Source organism: Stomoxys calcitrans, chromosome 3 (assembly GCF_963082655.1).
Source record: "Stomoxys calcitrans chromosome 3, idStoCalc2.1, whole genome shotgun sequence".
Taxonomy (NCBI): domain Eukaryota; kingdom Metazoa; phylum Arthropoda; class Insecta; order Diptera; family Muscidae; genus Stomoxys; species Stomoxys calcitrans.
Genome location: NC_081554.1, coordinates 126761287 through 126780662, shown reverse-complemented (window position 1 = coordinate 126780662; position 19376 = coordinate 126761287). Strand labels below are relative to the sequence as shown.

Sequence of the window (19376 nt, the reverse complement as noted above, 5' to 3'; positions counted from 1 at the left end):
TGGAACAGTGGGTTGTGTTAGGCCCTTCGATATCCTTCGTTAATTTGGCCCAGATCGGTTCAGATTTGGATATAGCTGCCATATAGACCGATCCTCCGATTTAGGGTCTTAGGCCCATAAAAGCCACATTTATTATCCGATTTTGCGAAATTTGGGACAGGGAGTTGTGTTAGACCCCACTACATTCTTCGTTAGTTTGGTCCAGATTTGGATATAGCTGCCATATAGACCGATCCTCCAATTTAGGGTCTTAAGCCCATAAAAGCCACATTTATTAACCGATTTTGCTGAAATTTGGGACAGGGAGTTGTGTTAGACCCCACGACATTCTTCGTTAGTTTGGCCCAGATGGGTCCAGATATGGATATAGCTGCCATATAGACCGATCCTCCAATTTATGGTCTTAAGCCCATAAAAGCCACATTTATTATCCGATTTTGCTGAAATTTGGGATAGTGAGTTGTGTTAGGCCCTTCGACATCCTTCGTCAATTTGGCCCAGGTCGGTCCAGATTTGGATATAGCTGCCATAACGACCGATCTCTCGGTTTTAGGTTTTGGGGCCATAATAGGCGTATTTATTGTCCGATTTTGCCGCAATTTGGGACAGTGAGTTGCGTTAGGCTCTTCGACGTCCTTTGGCAATTTAGCCCAGATCGGTGCAGATTTGAATATAGCTGCCATATAGACCAATCTCTCGATTAAGGTTTTGGGCCCATAAAAGGCGCTTTCATTGTCCGATTCCGCCGAGATTTGGGACAGTTCGTTGTCGTAGGCTTTTCGACATCCGTGTCGCATATGGTTCAGATCGGTTTATTTTTAGTTATAGCTTCTAAAAAGACCAATATTTTGATATACACAATTGAACAATGACTTGTACGGATTAGTATTTGGTCCAAATCGGAACATATTTCGATATAACTGCTATGGGTCATAAGGTATGCAATTTACACCGGATTTTGGTGGAAGGTTGTTTGAATATATATACCCAAGGTGGTGGGTATCCAAAGTTCGGCCCGGCCGAACTTAAAACCTCTTTACTTGTTAGTCCTTCCTTTGCTATATTAAATGGCTCAAATAAACTATTATGGTTGCTGACTGAGGAGGGACTTTAATCCGTCTGCTATACAAACAATGTAATAATACTCCTAAGGGGTAAGAATCCGAATCAGCTATGAGAAGGGCGGAAAGGGCCTTGGAGATTGCATACGACTGGGCTAGACATAGACAACAAAAGGATTTCGATACCTGACAAAGTTAAATACTTAGGAGTGATCTTGGACAGGGAACTATACTGAAATTGTCACATTCAGGAGCGTATTGGGAATGCTCACAGATGTTGGGCGCTATGTAGTCGGGCCGGGGGTCCACATTGAGAAATTAGAGACTCAGAGCTGTTTTCGACTGCCTGACCATTATACGGTCCTGCAAGCGAAAATCCGTTCGATCACGGTCTGGTGGACGTCAAGTGTGTGATCAACGGCCAGTAAACTGGACATCAGAGCAATAACAACCACGACGGTAAGGTCACGAACAGTCTTGGAGTGTAAGAAGGTGATTAACGCCTTCTCTGAGGATCCGCATTGTCTGGGTGCCGGGCCACTGAGGAGTAAGGGGGAATAAAATAGCAGACGATTTGGCAGTGAAGGCCAGAGGACTGCCGTTAATAAACTTGGTTAAGCCGAAACCTTTCAGGTCGACTCAATCCGAGTTCAGGACGTGGGCAAGGAACACGTCCTACCAACCTAAGGACAACGAAACTCCCGTAGGGAGATCCGGATCGTGAGAAAACGAGGTTATTAATCAAAGAAGGTTCTTGAGTGGAGCGGATGTGTTTTTATTTCGGTCCGCAAGATTTTCTGTATCTCATACTAGGCAGTTTCGGATAAATTTTTAAGTCACTTAAAGATAGCTACGATAGTGATTATCTGTGGCAGATCTAGGACCCAGAGTAGGCTTTGTATGAACTCCAAAGACCCAACGGCTGCGGTGGTAGTATCAGGCCGTAGCATGTTATCTGCTACTGAGACCTCGACTGGTGGAGCGGTTGCGCCAGGCTCCACTGGCCGACAGATGACTGGTTCGAGTCTTAAGGACAAGGCCGAACCTATTTTATCTTCGCGTGCCTATAATTTGCCTAGGCCATCGACCTTCCCCAGCATACAACACGCTCTTTTAAAGGTTGGAATAATAAGAGGCGCATCGCTCTCAAGTTTATTGAGAGGCTTGGTGCGAATGATCCTAAGAGTCTCACCGATAAGAAGAGAGACTGCCATAATTGGACTCGGATATTTGCTGAACGGCCGACACCGAAGGCTACACGGCTAGATACGGAAGCTGCACCGCAGTCAGATAAAAGGCTGCGGTCACCTGGAGGGCATCCCATGCCCAAAGGCGAACAATTGTAATATGGGTCCAAGGACCTTTGCTAAGCTGCACCGCAGTCAGATAAAAGGCTGCGGTCACCTAGAGGGCATCCCATGCCCAATGGCGAACCATTGTTGTTTTCATACCTAAAAACAATTGGAATGGTAACGTCAATGGACTGTAATCTGTATACTCCGATGTCCTTAACGATGAAGGTTGTTATCGGGGCCGATACAAACTAATTGCCTTTGGGGATCAACGCTCAATTGCGATTTATCTTTGCGCCCGAAAGAAGATTGGCTAGATCTGGCCAGGCTCAGCACTGGATTTGCTCAAGAAGGAATATATTCCTTTTCCACCAATGGCACACGCTAGGATACCAGGGATTCTCTCAGATCCTGAATCCTTGCTAGGGAGACTTACTTTAATTGGCTATGACAGAACATTGGTTTTACTAGACGAACGTACAATAGCATTCCAAAAGCCTCGATCTTCTGCGCTCATTCTGAAATCTTTGACATCAAGTTTCGATGTGTCTCCCACCACTTGATTTTCCAGGTTTTTGGTCTTCCCGGTTTGCGTGTACCACCGTGTTTGCCTTCAAAAGACTTTTTTGCTGGAGCTTCTTCATCCATTCTGACAACATGACCTAGCCAACGCAGTCGTTGTATTTTTATACATGTAACTATGATATCGGCGTCATACAGCTCGTGGTTCATACGACGCCTATATTTTTCATTAACGCAAACTGGCATATATATTTAACGAAGCATCTTTCTCTCAAATACCCCAAGCACTGCCCATGCCTCAGAACCATATAACAACACGGGTAGTATGAGTGTCTTGTATAGTGTAATCTTCGTCTTGGGAGACTAAGAAACTGTAATACCAATCGTTCAATCACCGATGAGGCTGATGGAGACCGGAGACATGCGGTATTCGTACTAAACACCAGCTGTCTCGCAGACCTCAACAAGTTATGTTCTACGGATTCAACAAGTTGAAGCTGAAGGTCTATAGAAGCGGTGGGGTTGGGAAATCAGGACGTGACTGAGCAGTTGTTGCTAAACACTTGTCTGAGCAACTATCGACCACATCTCTAAAGTCTGAAGGATTGCAGGATACCGGAAGACCCCCTGCTACGACCGGAACAGGAGAGGGAGGCGTTGAAACGGGACCCGAGGAGCCCTGTGTGAGTGGGTAATCCGGTTGGATTGGACAAAAGGGTTGCGCCAGCGAGGAAGGGCAGAATACAAAAGGTACTTCGACAGCAGCAACTAGTAAAGCATCTAAGGAGGAATCATCCACACCGCAAGTGTCCGATGAGGAAGAGTGGTTCCACTGCTTTTTCAACTGCCCCTGGTTGAGTAAGGAAACTCATCCTAACTTTTTTTAACGCGTTTAGCTTTATTTTCGCTATTTTGTCGTTCGAGTTCCTTTATGTCGCCAAAGTCTTACAGCAGCTGTATTTATGCGATTTAATACATAAACATTTTTAGTTGTCCCACTAACTTCTTTATAATTACCTAATGCTTATAAACGCTTACACCAGTATTCACAAAATTTTCTTTATAGAATTGTCAAATAAACTTTTTATAAGACTTCATTAAGTTTTGTGAATACGGTCGTTACTTTATAGAACTGTTCAATAAAACTACTTTAGCCCTGGAAAGTCATTCTTATTTTGTGTACACTAACGTTATCCTTCGTCACTTTGACTACGACCTATATTTAGGCTCTGTAAATAACATCGACGCACAGTGGGCCAAATGGCAAAAAAATTGGAAATAAGTCTACAACTTTTTATCTGTTGATTTTAGCCATACAAAATGTTCTAGACATTTGTAGAGGAGGACATAGGCTTTCAGAAAAGTGCTGTTGTTGGTCCATATCTTTAATACAGGGTGAGCTACAGGGTGTCAAAGTTGACCACTTTTGACTTCTCCAAGCTTCTGGGGGCCATAACTTTTGATCTACTCAACCGATTTACATGATTTAGGACTCTAGAGAAAGAGCTTGACAAGATCTAAAAAACTTATGCATAAAGTACCATGCCATCGTGTACTGTTAAGGAGTTATGAATTGTTTAATTTTAAAATATGAAAATTTGGCCTTGGTTTTTTTCAGTGTTTTTTTAATAACTCCGTCAATTTTAAAGCTATAAACTTCATACTTCACACAAATTATGCCAGCATATGTGTGCATAAAATACAAAAGGAATCACGTGAATATCTTTAGCGGTTTAAAAATGGCATCGTTTTCAATATGAAAAATATTTTTTTTGTCAAAAAATTGCAAAATTTTTCAAAAAAGATACTCCCATTTCCTTTAAGTTTTCGCAAACTTTGGCCATCAAAGCATTATCATTTCTTTCCATTTTCACAAAGTCGAGGTATTAAGAAAAGTTTTAAGTGCTAATTTGGCTAATTTCGATATCAAACAACACCGTTATCTTAAGACCAAAATGGCCAATTTTTTTACTAAACTTCAAAAGTTTCTCACTGGAAAAAAAGTTCCACGGGGATTTTTTCGCTTTTTTTGAACTTAAATGAAAGCTTAAAATGTTCCCAACATTTTAAGGTATGTCTCGCCATATCCTAGCCATAAATGAGATCGTAGCGATCAAAATACTGAAAAAAGTCAATTTTCAAGTAGTGCTATATTCATTGCTAAAAAACAAGTATTACGTCACATTTTATTGCAAAGATGTTAAATAAACTTTTATTTGGTAACACTTCTTCTACAAAACACAAAAAGAATCATGGAAATATCTCTATTCTATTCCATTTTATGGAACCGGCAATAAAAAAGTCAATTTTTCAAAAAAGTCGAATTTCCCAAATTTTGTTTTTGTTGTCCTAATTGCACATGACACACTATAGCCATATTTACGCAACATACCTTATCGTAAAGGAAATTTTCATACCTTTCCAACGATGTATAAAACATTTCTCAACTCGGATTCTATCTACTCTAAAATTCATTTACACTTCATTAAACTCTATATAAAAATGTCTATTTGTGAAATGGAACCTTATATGGGGCCTACACTAAAACATTGATAGATTTGCCCAGGGTTTACAATACAAATGTGTTAGAATAAAAAAAGGTCTCCTGCCAAAGTTTAAAAAAATTGGAATAAAAATATGTGTTTTAGAGCGAAAACACTTCGCATCGGCGTGCGTTTGTATAGTACCTACATCTATTTTTAATGTAAGCTGATGATTTTTGAATAAAAAGTAACCTAGAAATATACCTGCATATATATATATATTTGTGTTAAGATTTGATGCAGACAAATGTTACCTGTTTCGCTATGTCGAATTCCCAGGAAATCCACCGTATCAATGAATGTGAAAAAACCTACCCATAAAAAATTCATTGTCATTTTTTTTAACCAAATTCGAGTCCAGGTAAATAATTATAGAAGAGTAAGTAAAAAGAGGCACTTTGGACCCCTTTTTACGATTGCGTCTGATACCTGAAATGGGTCATTAATTGTGAATATATTGCATAAATATTTGAACAAAATCCAAATTTTCTTCATTATATTTTGTAGAGGCGTAAAGGACATTTATAAGTTATGGAAGTCATACTGAAGTATTCCACTCTTTCGAAAATTGTATGGGACATCAAAAATGATTCCAAATCATACACGGAGTCATTTAAGGAACTTGTTTACACTTTGGACCACATATATGGAATAAGGCTAAATAAAGACGCTTTAGACAAACTTGAAAAATTCTACAAATCATTTGAGAGAAGGTTGCCAGAATGTTCATTCGCAAAAATCAAGTTTTTCAAAATGTATGAGAAGTGGCTGAAATCGGATCTACTTATTGAAATTAAACCGCTGATTCCCGGCCGGCCTAGCAAAGCATACGACGAAGTTACGGAGAAAACCAAAAAGAAAAAACAAGAGGAACTATTGGCGGCACATCCGCCAAATTTAATAAAAGATACGTTCAAAACAGCATTGTTAAAAACACAACCAAAAAATGTTGGACGAATTGTCGATGTTTTACCATTAGCATCTCCGAAAAGGGTAAAGAGAATGGTAGAAAGTATTCCAACTCCAAAATCGACTACAGAATTCACGGAGGAAGATGCACTGGCCCTGATTTTGAACCTAGGCCTCTCAAGAAACAAATACTCAACAATGAGGAAGGCTCTTCGTGAAAAAGGATGGGGTTGTTTACCCTCAAAACATAAATTGTACAACACCAGGACGAAAATGGTGCCATCAAATATATACGTGGACGAATTAAAAGCAAGAGTGAAACTTGCTGATCTTGTTGAAAATACAGCTGTTAGAATTATTTCTAATTTTACTGAAGAACAGTTGAACACATGTAATAATTCCGAAGTGGTTTTGATCAGCAAATGGGGTTGTGATGGATCATCTGGATTTTCCGAATATAAGCAACAAACAGAAATAGATACCAACTTCGCATCAATTTTCATGGCATCATTAGTACCATTGAGAATGAGATTGTACAAGGACCAATCTTCATCATCGAAAGAAAATGCATTTCAAGATATATGGATAAATAGAACACCTGGGTCAAAATATTTATGTCGCCCAATTCGGTTTGAGTATACAAAGGAAGACCGGAACACAACACGATCTTTGGTGAACGAAATAAAGGAAGAAATTGCTGCATTACCCATGATTGTTATAAACCAATTGGGAAGAAATATAAAAGTTTCGTTTCAACTACAACTCACTATGATCGATGGAAAGGTGGCAAACGCATTAACTGGCGTTATGTCCAATTGGAGATGCAATATTTGTGGCAAGAAGAATGGGCAATTCGAGGACAAGTCTGATGAAAATTTAGTAAACGAAAATGCGCTCAATTTCGGTATTTCGCCCCTGCACTGTAGAATTCGATTCATGGAGTATTGTTTGCATTTATCGTATGACCTTAAATATCGGACTAGCCCTGGAAACCGCGATGTCTCTGCTAGAAACAACCAAGATCTTCACAAAATGAGACAGGAAGAGAAGAATCGAATCCAGTTGGAGTTTAAACAAAAGGGACTTATAATAGATAAACCTCTTTACGGATACGGAAGCACAAATGATGGCAACTCGGCAAGGCGGTTTTTTGAGGACCCCGTATCGACATCTAAAATAACCGGTCTTGATGAACACTTGCTAAGACGATTCAAAGTGATTTTGGCTGTAATCAATAGCAAAAAGATGATAAATTCAACCAAATTTGAAGCTTATAGTAATGACACAAAAAACATTTTATCTGATTTATATTCGTGGAAAGCTTTAACACCGACAGTACATAAAGTCTTACATCATGGCAAGGAAATTGTGGAATACAACATACTTCCGTTAGGAGAACTTACAGAAGAAGCTCAGGAATCCCGTAATAGAGATGTTAAACAGTTCCGGCTTTTCAATACCCGAAAGAGCACCAAATTTAACCAAAATTATGATTTACTTCAATATTTATTGTTATCGTCTGATCCGGTACTATACAGCATCAGAACTAAATGGCTACCAAAAATATGTGACGATATAGATAAGGACGATCCCGATGCCATTCAAATTAAAGAGCTTTTAAATTTTGATACCTTAGATTATTTGGTAGAGAATAAAATCAAATAATACAAAACTAAAATGCTTTTTTATTTTGGGAGTAGCTAATATACATATAAACGCACGCCGATGCGAAGTGTTTTCGCTCTAAAACACATATTTTTATTCCAATTTTTTTAAACTTTGGCAGGAGACCTTTTTTTATTCTAACACATTTGTATTGTAAACCCTGGGCAAATCTATCAATGTTTTAGTGTAGGCCCCATATAAGGTTCCATTTCACAAATAGACATTTTTATATAGAGTTTAATGAAGTGTAAATGAATTTTAGAGTAGATAGAATCCGAGTTGAGAAATGTTTTATACATCGTTGGAAAGGTATGAAAATTTCCTTTACGATAAGGTATGTTGCGTAAATATGGCTATAGTGTGTCATGTGCAATTAGGACAACAAAAACAAAATTTGGGAAATTCGACTTTTTTGAAAAATTGACTTTTTTATTGCCGGTTCCATAAAATGGAATAGAATAGAGATATTTCCATGATTCTTTTTGTGTTTTGTAGAAGAAGTGTTACCAAATAAAAGTTTATTTAACATCTTTGCAATAAAATGTGACGTAATACTTGTTTTTTAGCAATGAATATAGCACTACTTGAAAATTGACTTTTTTCAGTATTTTGATCGCTACGATCTCATTTATGGCTAGGATATGGCGAGACATACCTTAAAATGTTGGGAACATTTTAAGCTTTCATTTAAGTTCAAAAAAAGCGAAAAAATCCCCGTGGAACTTTTTTTCCAGTGAGAAACTTTTGAAGTTTAGTAAAAAAATTGGCCATTTTGGTCTTAAGATAACGGTGTTGTTTGATATCGAAATTAGCCAAATTAGCACTTAAAACTTTTCTTAATACCTCGACTTTGTGAAAATGGAAAGAAATGATAATGCTTTGATGGCCAAAGTTTGCGAAAACTTAAAGGAAATGGGAGTATCTTTTTTGAAAAATTTTGCAATTTTTTGACAAAAAAAATATTTTTCATATTGAAAACGATGCCATTTTTAAACCGCCAAAGATATTCACGTGATTCCTTTTGTATTTTATGCACACATATGCTGGCATAATTTGTGTGAAGTATGAAGTTTATAGCTTTAAAATTGACGGAGTTATTTAAAAAACACTGAAAAAAACCAAGGCCAAATTTTCATATTTTAAAATTAAACAATTCATAACTCCTTAACAGTACACGATGGCATGGTACTTTATGCATAAGTTTTTTAGATCTTGTCAAGCTCTTTCTCTAGAGTCCTAAATCATGTAAATCGGTTGAGTAGATCAAAAGTTATGGCCCCCAGAAGCTTGGAGAAGTCAAAAGTGGTCAACTTTGACACCCTGTAGCTCACCCTGTATTAAAGATATGGACCAACAACAGCACTTTTCTGAAAGCCTATGTCCTCCTCTACAAATGTCTAGAACATTTTGTATGGCTAAAATCAACAGATAAAAAGTTGTAGACTTATTTCCAATTTTTTTGCCATTTGGCCCACTGTGCGACGTTCTGAACATTAATCTCAACCAAAAATTACCATTTTTTTATTTAATTAATTTTAAACAAAAACTCGTTCAAAAAAATCAAGGAAGCTATACGAAAAATGAGATAAAAACAAGTAAAAAGGCGTTAAGTTCGGCCGGGCCGAACTTTGGATACCCACCACCTCGGGTATATATGTAAACCACCTTTCATCAAAATTCGGTGAAAATTTCATACCTTATACTCATATACTTCATACCGATCTGAACTATATACGACACGGATGTAGAAAAGTCGAACATAAGTCACTGTGTCAAATTACAGTGAAATCGGATTATAAATGCGCCTTTTATGGGGCCAATACTTTAAATCGAGATATCGGTCTACATGGCAGCTATATCCAAATCTGGACCGCTTTGGGCCAAGTTGCATAAACATGTCGAAGAGCCTAACACTAAGCACTGTCCCAAATTTCGGCGAAATCGGACAATAAATGCCTCTTTTATGGGCCCTAAACCTTAAATCCAGAGATCGGTCTATATGACAGTTATATTCAAATCTGGACTGATCTGGGCAAAATTGAAGAAGGACGTCGAAGAGCCTAACCAAACTCACTGTCTCAAATTTCAGCGACTTCGGACAATAAATGCGTCATATGGCCCCAAAACCTAAAACCTAGATATCGGTCTATATGGCAGCTATATCCAAATCTGGACCGATATGTGCGATATTGCAGAAGTATGTCAAGGGGCTTAACTTAATTCACTGTTCCAAATTTCGGGGACATCGGGCAATACATGAGCATTTTATGGGCCCAAAACTATAAATCAAGAAATCGGACCAAATTGAAGAAATATGTCAAAGGGCCTAACACATCTCACTGTCCCAAATTTCAGCAAAATTGGATAATGAATGTGGCTATTATGGGCCTTACACCATAAATCGGAGGATCGATCTATATGGCAGCTATATCCAAATCTGGACCGATCTGAGCCAAATTAACGAAGGATGTCGATGGGTCTTACACAATTCACTGCCCCGAATTTCATCAAAATCGGATAATAAATGTGGCTTTTGTGCGCCTAAGACCCTAAACCGGAGGATCGGTCTATATGGCAGCTATATCCAAATCTGAACCGATCTGGATCAAATTGACGAAGGATGTCGAGGGGCCTAACATTACTCACTGTCCCAAATTTCAGCGAACTCGGACCATAAATGTGGCTTTTATGGGCCTTAGACCCTAAATCGGAGGATCGGTCTATATGGCAGCTATATCCAAATCTGGACCGATCTGAGCCAAATTGACAAAGGATATCGAAGGGCCTAACACAACTCACTGTCCCAAATTTCAACAAAATCGGATAATAAATGTGGCTTTTATGGGCCTAAGACCCTAAATCGGCGGATCGGTCTATATGAGGGCTATATCAAGATATAGTCCGATATAGCCCATCTTCGAACTTAACCTGCTTATGGACAAAAAAAGAATCTGTGCAAAATTTCAGCTCAATATCTCTATTTTTAAAGACTGTAGCGTGATTTCAACAGACAGACGGACAGACGGACGGACATGGCTAGATCGTCTTAGATTGTTACGCTGATCAAGAATATATATACTTTATAGAATCGGAAATGGATATTTCGATGTGATGCAAACGGAATGACAAAATGAATATACCCCCATCCTTCGGTGGTGGGTATAATAAACGAAAGTAAAAACATTTTGGTCGAAAATAAAAGCGCGCGTGATCGTTTCGACGGAGGGTGACTGTCCAGGGTTAAAGCTACAACAAGTTTTATAAATACCAATTTACAATACTTATTGCAGTTGTAAAGTTGGCTTATTTGAGAAAGTTCTATAAAGAAAATAAACCTACTTTGAAACAGCATTATGATTTTTGAATATGGGCTTCAACTTTTTTTCTACTAAATATATTTTTGAAATAATTTTCAGGCAAGCCTCTGAGCAATACTGGGAACACTTCACCAGAGAAACTTTAGAGGAGGTTGAAATGTGCCGCCAAAAGTCTGTGAAGTTGCGCCAGACTCTAAATGCAATTCTGCTTAACTCTGCTCGCGATATTCGTACCCAGGCTGATGTGGTTGAGAAAGCATTTACAGTTCGCATCAATTGTATGCAAGAGAATTTAAAAAGGTTTGAAATAGATCTCAGGGATGTAAGTATATTCAGTGGAAACTTAGGATCAACGAAATAATCCAATAAATTAATTTCATTCATAGTGTTTGCAAAAACTGGCTGACACCGAGACCCGCATAGTACACTTACAACAAGTCATACGCAGTCTTGATGCTCCCATGAAGGTTGCACAGACTCGAATGGATAATCGCAGCTTCCGCCCCAATGTGGAGAATTGTCGAGATAAAGTTCAGCAGGATTTAATTGATGAGGTGGCCTCCATTCAAAGTGGTGTAACCGCAATGTTGCAAGAACTGGATGAAGCTGAGCAGGTGAAGAACCAGCTAATGCAAACTCGCAGCACTTTGGAGCGTGAGATTATGTTGAAGCGGCGAACCTTGTGGATAGACCGAGAACGTTGCATGTTGCTTAGATCGCATTATCCTTCGGCAAATGCTTTGAGTGGCTATGCGAACATTTAAACATTTTGCTCGGAAATACTAAACGAACCTGAAATATATTTCAACATATTGTATTTAAATTTTATTTTTAAAACTGTTCATTTTCACAATCCTAAATCAGACAGTGCATGAAGTTCTAAATAACATAGCCTTGTTTCTCTAACTCCTTTTGAATATGCTGATTTTCTTTGATCGATTCAATCCATGCCGTGCACGAAAAATCTTCAAGCTCTCCACCGTATCTGAAATAAAAGGTGGGAAAATTAAGACCTATTGTTACCTAACGGTAAATTAAATTCGATTGTCATTACCTTTTGGGCAAACAATCTGGACGTATGTGTTTATGAAGTGATGTCATATCAGAGCCATGGATAAATAGATGTTCGCGCATTTTAGCATCCATAAATGGTTTGAAGACGAAGTTTTGATTAACAATGTGTATTGATGCAACCCTGGTGGGCATTGAAGTCTAAAATAAAAAAAAAAAAAATAAAGGGAAGGGTTTATCATCAGTATCTCTTTTCACATAGACATCCATCGAAATCCATATAAAATAATACTAAGAACAAATTACCGCTGTACAAATGTATACATACAAGAAATTGGAGTAAATCTTATGTAAACTAATGTATCTTCGGCCAAGCCGAATCTTGAAATTGTTAAAAATTTACAGTTTGTATTTTAAATATTTTGAATATCTATTAGAGGACCTATTGGGTTGCCCAAAAAGTAATTGCATTTTTAATAAAACTTAGAATGAACTTTAATCAAATATACTTTTTTTCTAAAGCAAGCTAAAAGTAACAGCTGATAACTGACAGAAGAAAGAATGCAATTACAGAGTCACAAGCTGTGAAGAAATTTGTCAACGCCGACTATATGAAAAATCCGCAATTACTTTTTGGGCAACCCATTATATAGGCATTATTTGGTGTGGGTATTTGAGGGCATAAACGTAACCAACGTTTCGAATTCCAGCCAAAATAGAAATTGAATCCTTTAGAGGCTCAAAATGTCACATCAGGGGAATCGCTTTATATGGGCGCTATAACTCAATCGGTTAGCACTATTCTTTCGGTCGTTATTGTAATTTCGGACGGATGGACATGTCTAGAACTACAAGATGAAATGTAATAACCATTAGGTGGAAATAAAAAAAAAACAAATATCTTGAAATTTTGACGGATGGTGTAGTATGGTCATATGATGAAAATAGGAGGGAGGGTTGTACCTTTCCCACACCCCAAAATTGGCCCCTGTTCGTAAATCGAAAGTTCATAGATGTAAATTTGCATTTTCAATTGGCTATATCGGACTCAAGTGTGTGACTGTCCACCCTTCCCACAAATGGGCGTAGAGTGGATATCTGAAATTCAAAGTCTAAACCTACATAGACACATAACGAGCCATCGGGCTCTTAAATCTATTTGGCACGGGCATCTTTATTGGCCTAGAGACGAAGCGTATTGAAGTTGAAGAGCAATACTCAAAAAGTCAGCTTCGCCAGACTTTAGCCCATCCTTACTTCTTAAGAGTAGACTACGGATCGGTTATATTTGGAGTTTGCGAAACTCAAAATTCGCAAACCTAAGATGTTTGCGAACCCCCCATAGGGCTAGGTTTGGTTAAATGATACGCGTAGCTGTCAGCCGCACGGTTGCCAGATTTTTTTGAGAGAGATACCCAAAATTCCGAAAGAATTTCTCTGAAAAATTCCCCAACTAAAATGTTTTTCTCCCTTATAAATCCCCTAAAGAAAAAGATTTACTGATTGAAGTTTTTTATACCCTCCTCCACAGGAGGAGGGTCATTCCGTTTGTAACTCATCGAAATATTGATATGAGACCCAACAAAATACATATATTCTTGATCGTCTTCGACATTCTATGCCAGTTGAAAGAACGCCATCTTTCGAAGGATAGAGCTAGGCGCTTGAAATTTTGCACGAATACTTCCTATTGGTGTAGGTCGGTTGAGATTGTAAATGGATAATATCGGTCAATGTCTTGATATAGCTGCCATATAATCCGTTTCTGGATCATGACTTCTTGAGCCACCATGGACCAATTTGGCTCAAGTTTTCCACAATAACTTCCACTTTGGTCTCCAACAGCCATACCAAGCATGGTCCAAATCTGTTCATTACATGGTATATCCCTAGTTGCCTAGCAATTCTTATCCATTATCCTTTGTTTGCCTATGAGATATCGGGCTAAGAAATTAACAAGTGAGATCCATGGTGGAGGGTATATAAGATTCAAACCGGTCGAACATAGCACGCTTTACTTGCTTAATAAAAATTTAGTTTTAATCCCACACCAAAAGGATTGGTGCAATTTCATTTTGTCATTGTTAATCATATAAAACAATTCGTCACAAATTTCAACCACATCCGATGAAACTTTCGGGGATTCAAGACGTTAAGTCGGTAGATTTATATATGGTTTATATGGGAGCTTTATCAAGATATAAACCGATTTGGAACGTACTTGGCACATTTGTCGGAAGTTGTAAAAAAACTACTGTGTGCAAACTTTAAACCTAATCGGTATTGCAGCTTCTAGAAGCTCGGAAGTCCATTCGATGGACCATTTGCATATGGCCAAACATTTCAAGGAGATAGCTTCATTCTTTTGACCGCTTCGTGATTCCAACCGACGGACGGAGGTACGGACATGGCACATCAATATTTTAAACTGTTACGAACGTAATGACTGGATTTGTATACCCAGATCCGAAGCTGGTGGTTACAAAAAGTTATCGTAGTATTTTGGATGCCGCGACTTTAGCCGACCTTTAATTGTGCTACACATTTCCAGCTTTATTACGATGGATTGAAACCTATGCTTCCTGATAGACTAAAGCTCATGTCTATGTCATGCGTATTTTCTCATCTCGTGGGATGTCTATGTCATGCGTAATTTCTCACCTTGTGCAGGTGAATAAGCTTTCAATTAAACACACGAAAAACTTTTAAACTCAAGAAAAATACTTTTGAAGATATGCCGATGACGTTTCCACTTGAAAATCCGCAATTTTTACTTTTTTCCCCACCAAAATCCTCGTTCCCCAATCACGAAAAAAATCCCCGTTTGGGGAAATTTCCCCTAATCTGACAACACTGGTCAGTCGCTTCACTCGCAGACCCTTGTGTCATTGTGTTCGTCTTCAAAAGAGATGAAAAAAACAGAAAATGAAAAACATCGTCGACTGTAGGTGTGAACTAGCCACCTAAGAAACGTTTGCAATTGGCGTGCATATGATCAAATCCAATCTGTTGTCTGGCAATGTCTTTTCAGTAATCAATAAAAATCCTTAATTTCTTGTGATATTCATTCATTTCTTGTCACAATCATTAATTTCTTGTGATATTCATTCCCTTGGTCAAATTAGCTCGACTCTTTCACCTTTAGGAAAAAAACGCAAATATTTTAGTTATGTTAAAGTTACTTCAGCTACTTATTATTTTATTTATTTTAAATGAAATAAAAAATATATCCAAATTGACTAGACGAACGACAACAAGTAAAAAGGCGTTAAGTTTGGCCGGGGCGAACTTTGGATATCTACCACCTCGGGTATATATATGTAAACAATAAATGCGCCTTTTATGGGCTCAAAACCTTATATCGAGAGACCGGTCTATATGGCAGCTATATCCAAATCTGGACCGATCTGTGCCATATTGCAGAAGAATGTCGAGGGGCTTAACTTAACCCAAATTTCGGCGACATCGGGTAATAAATGCGCCTTTTATGGGCCCAAAGCCTCGGTCTATATGGCAGCTATATCCAAATCTCGACCGATCTGGACTAAATTGAAGAAGGCTGTTGAAGGGCGTGGTTGAAATCACGCAGTCGGACAGACAGACGGACATCTCTTAGATTTTTACGCTGATCAAGAATAATTTTATAGGGTCTGAAATGGATATTTCGATGTGTTGCAAACGAACTGACAAAATAAAAATACCCACATCCTTCGGTGGTGGGTATAGAAAAGAATCGAAGGATACGGATAATAACTCATCTTAAAAATCAAAACAAATCTTTTAGACTACCTTATATATAAAAATCAATTTGTGTTTGTTTGTTTGTTTGCTTACTTGCTTGCTTGCTTGTTTGTTTGTTTGTTTGTATGTTTGTGTATTCCTTATAGACTCAGAAACGGCTAAACCGATTTTCTTGAAATTTTCACAGATGGTGCACAATGATCCCGTGGTAAAAATAGGGTACTACATTTTTTGACCCTCCCCTTACCCTAATTTACAGAAACGCCAGATCTCGGAGATGGCTGGTGCGATTTAAGCGAAATTTTGTGTGCTCTCATATAGTACCCTAAAAATAAAAATTTGGTATCCACATTTCGGATGGGGTACCTAGAGGTGCCGCACCACCCTAAAACCTACCAAACATGTATTTAGACCAATCACGACAATATGAGACTCAAATGAAAGGTATTTAGGATAAGAAAACGTATCTGATATCCATTTGTCGAACAAAGTGCTAGGGGGACAACCCCATCCCCCAAAACACATTTAAATCGGACATATTTACCGACCATTGCCATGGAACTCAAATGAAAGGTATTTGTGGGTAGAATACGAATCTGATATTTAAATGTGGGACCACGCTTCTGGGGGTCCACCCCTTCCCCAATACACCCCCAAACAGGACTTATTTACTGACCATGGCAACATGGGGATTAAATGAAAGGTATTTTAGTGTAGAATTCGAATCTGATATCCAAATATGAGACCAAGTGTTTGGGGGCCGCCTCTCCCCAAAAACCTCCCCCAAATGGAGCACATTTACGACCATAACCACATGGGGCTCAAATGAAAGGTCTTTGGGAGTAAAGCACAAATCTGATATCAATATTCGGGAAAAGTGTTTATGGGTCACCCCACCCCCACAACACCACCCAACCCCCAAAACACCCCTAAATCGGACATATTTACCGATCATGGCAATATGGGACTCAAATGAAAGGTATTTGCGAGTAGAATACGAATCTTATATTCAAATGTGGGACCACGTTTCTAGGGGGCCACCCCTTCCCCAAAACACCCCCCAAACAGGACTTATTTTCTGACCATGGAAATGGGGCTTAAATAAAAGGTATTTGAGTGTAGAATTTGAATTTGATATCCAAATATGGGACCAAGTGTTTGGGGGCGGCCTCTCCCCAAAAACATCCCCCAAAGGGGACAAATTTACAACCATAGACATATGAGGCTCAAATGAAAGGTCTTTGGGAGTAAAGCACGAATCTGATAACAATATTTGGCAAAAGTGTCTATGGGGCCACCCCACCCCCACAACAATACCCAAATAGTAAGTATTTGCTGACTTTTGCAATATGAGGCTCAAATAAGAGGGTTTTTAGAGTGGAACACTAATCCGATATATATTTCAAGGCCAACTCACTGAGTGGCCGCCCATCCCCCAAAACACCCAAGCAGGTCATGTTTGCCGACTATGGAAATATGGGGCTCAAATTAAAGGTATTTGGGAGTAGACCACGTATTTGATATCAACATTAGGGACCAACTGTCTAGGGGACGTCCCACCACCATAACAACCCCCAAATAGGACGTATTGGCTCACCAAGACAATTTAAGTCGTAAAGAGAGTGATACTAAATATTTATAGTTTTTAGGGCCAATACCCCAAACCGGACGTATTTGCTGACTTTAGCAATAAGGAGTTTAAATGAGATGTGAAATCGATATCCAATTTTGAGGCCAATAGCAATATGGGGTTCAAATAAATGATATATAGATATATGAGAATAGAGCACGTTGCTGATATATTTTCCGGGCTTAGTGTTTGGGGGACCACCCCAATCCCCAAAACACCCCTAAATCGGCCATGTATACCGACCATGTCAATGTGGAGCTTAAATGAAAGGTATTGGGGGTAGAGCGAGAACTGATACTCACTTCCGGGACCAATTTTCTGGGGGTCAACCCCTTTCCCAAAATATGGGGTTCAAATAAATGATATATAGATATATGAGAATAGAGCACGTTGCTGATATATTTTCCGGGCTTAGTGTTTGGGGGACCACTCCAATCCCCAAAACACCCCTAAATCGGCCATATTTACCGCCCATGTCAATGTGGAGTTTAAATGAAAGGAATTGGGGGTAGAGCAAGAATTGATACCCACTTTCGGGACCAATTTTCTTGGGGTCAAAGGGTTTAAAACTTTTCGACCATGCCAATATGTGGTATTTAAGATTAGAAAAAGAATTTGATAACCTATTTTGGGCCATGTGTTTGGGGGACGTCTCATCCTGTAAACTCCTCTTAAGCAGGCAATATGGGGTTTAAATAAATGATATTTAAGAGAAGAGCACGATGCTGATATTTTTTCAGGGCCAAGTGCCTGGGGACCACTTCACCCCCGAAAACACCTCTAAATCAGATATCATGAGAGTAGCGGGCTGAAATAAAGTATTTTAAGAATGGAGTACACCTTACATTCAAACTTAAATTCGTAGACCAATAAAGATCATGTAGGATTCAGTTAAGGGCACTTATATTGTTAAACTGTAAGTCAAGCGATGTACTATTTTCGTAACATGGTATTTCACTAAAAGCTCTTTAATTGTCGAAAATAAATATTCCAAGGAAAATTTTGTTCCATATAAAGTAAAAGAAGGCGCAGCGGAGCGGGCCCGGGTCAGCTTGATTATTTATAAATGCGAATGAAAAGTGAAGTACAAGTGTTTGTTAAACAATCAAATTTTGTATTTTTAGCTCGACTGAAACTTTGCACAATTTATTGCGCAATATAAAAGACTTGTGTAAAGTATTCATGGAAACTAGTTATTTCTACTACCTAATGCAAATAAAACCTTCCTTTTATTTATTCTCCTTATACATGATAAGTTGAAACCAATTTTCATGAAACAGAAAAAAGAGAATAATTTTGAAGAATTTTGAAAATTTTCAAATTTAATTGTATTAAATTAATGACTATCATATATTAAATTTGTATGAAATTGGTATTAGAACGCATAGGATTTGTCCCTATAATTATGTTCGTAACATGCTAGAATTGAGTTCAAATATCCCAACTTCGTGAAAATTTCAACTATTTAGATTTGAGGCTTATGGCCTCATAGTCAATGGTCAATTTTACTACCATATTGTTAAATTTTCATTCATTTAGGTTTCACTTTGTTTGAGTGTACACTTCACACCCTTAATTTGCATTCTACTATTAAGTTATTAATTAATCCAACTCTGAATTCATAACCCTATAACCTAAACCCAACCAGCAAAAGTTAGGGGAATCCATAGTTCAGCTGGGCGAAA

The 19376-nt window shown here is 38.3% G+C and overlaps 2 protein-coding genes across 4 annotated transcripts in view; one reads left to right on the top strand and one right to left on the bottom strand.

Moving 5' to 3' along the window:
• The window catches only part of LOC106088836 (tektin-4), a 32892-nt gene extending 20677 nt beyond the window's left edge, over positions 1–12215 (top strand). For both annotated transcript variants that reach the window (XM_059364843.1, XM_059364842.1), the window contains exons 5-6: positions 11409–11631; positions 11696–12215. In XM_059364843.1, coding sequence (XP_059220826.1) covers positions 11409–11631; positions 11696–12073 — 601 coding nt within the window. In that variant the 3' untranslated portion in view covers positions 12074–12215. The remainder of the gene's footprint in view (positions 1–11408; positions 11632–11695) is intronic.
• The window catches only part of LOC106092864 (alpha-tocopherol transfer protein), a 36647-nt gene continuing 29378 nt past the window's right edge, over positions 12108–19376 (bottom strand). For both annotated transcript variants that reach the window (XM_013259803.2, XM_013259804.2), the window contains exons 4-5: positions 12364–12521; positions 12108–12294 (exon numbers count right to left, since the gene is read on the bottom strand). In XM_013259803.2, coding sequence (XP_013115257.2) covers positions 12189–12294; positions 12364–12521 — 264 coding nt within the window. In that variant the 3' untranslated portion in view covers positions 12108–12188. The remainder of the gene's footprint in view (positions 12295–12363; positions 12522–19376) is intronic.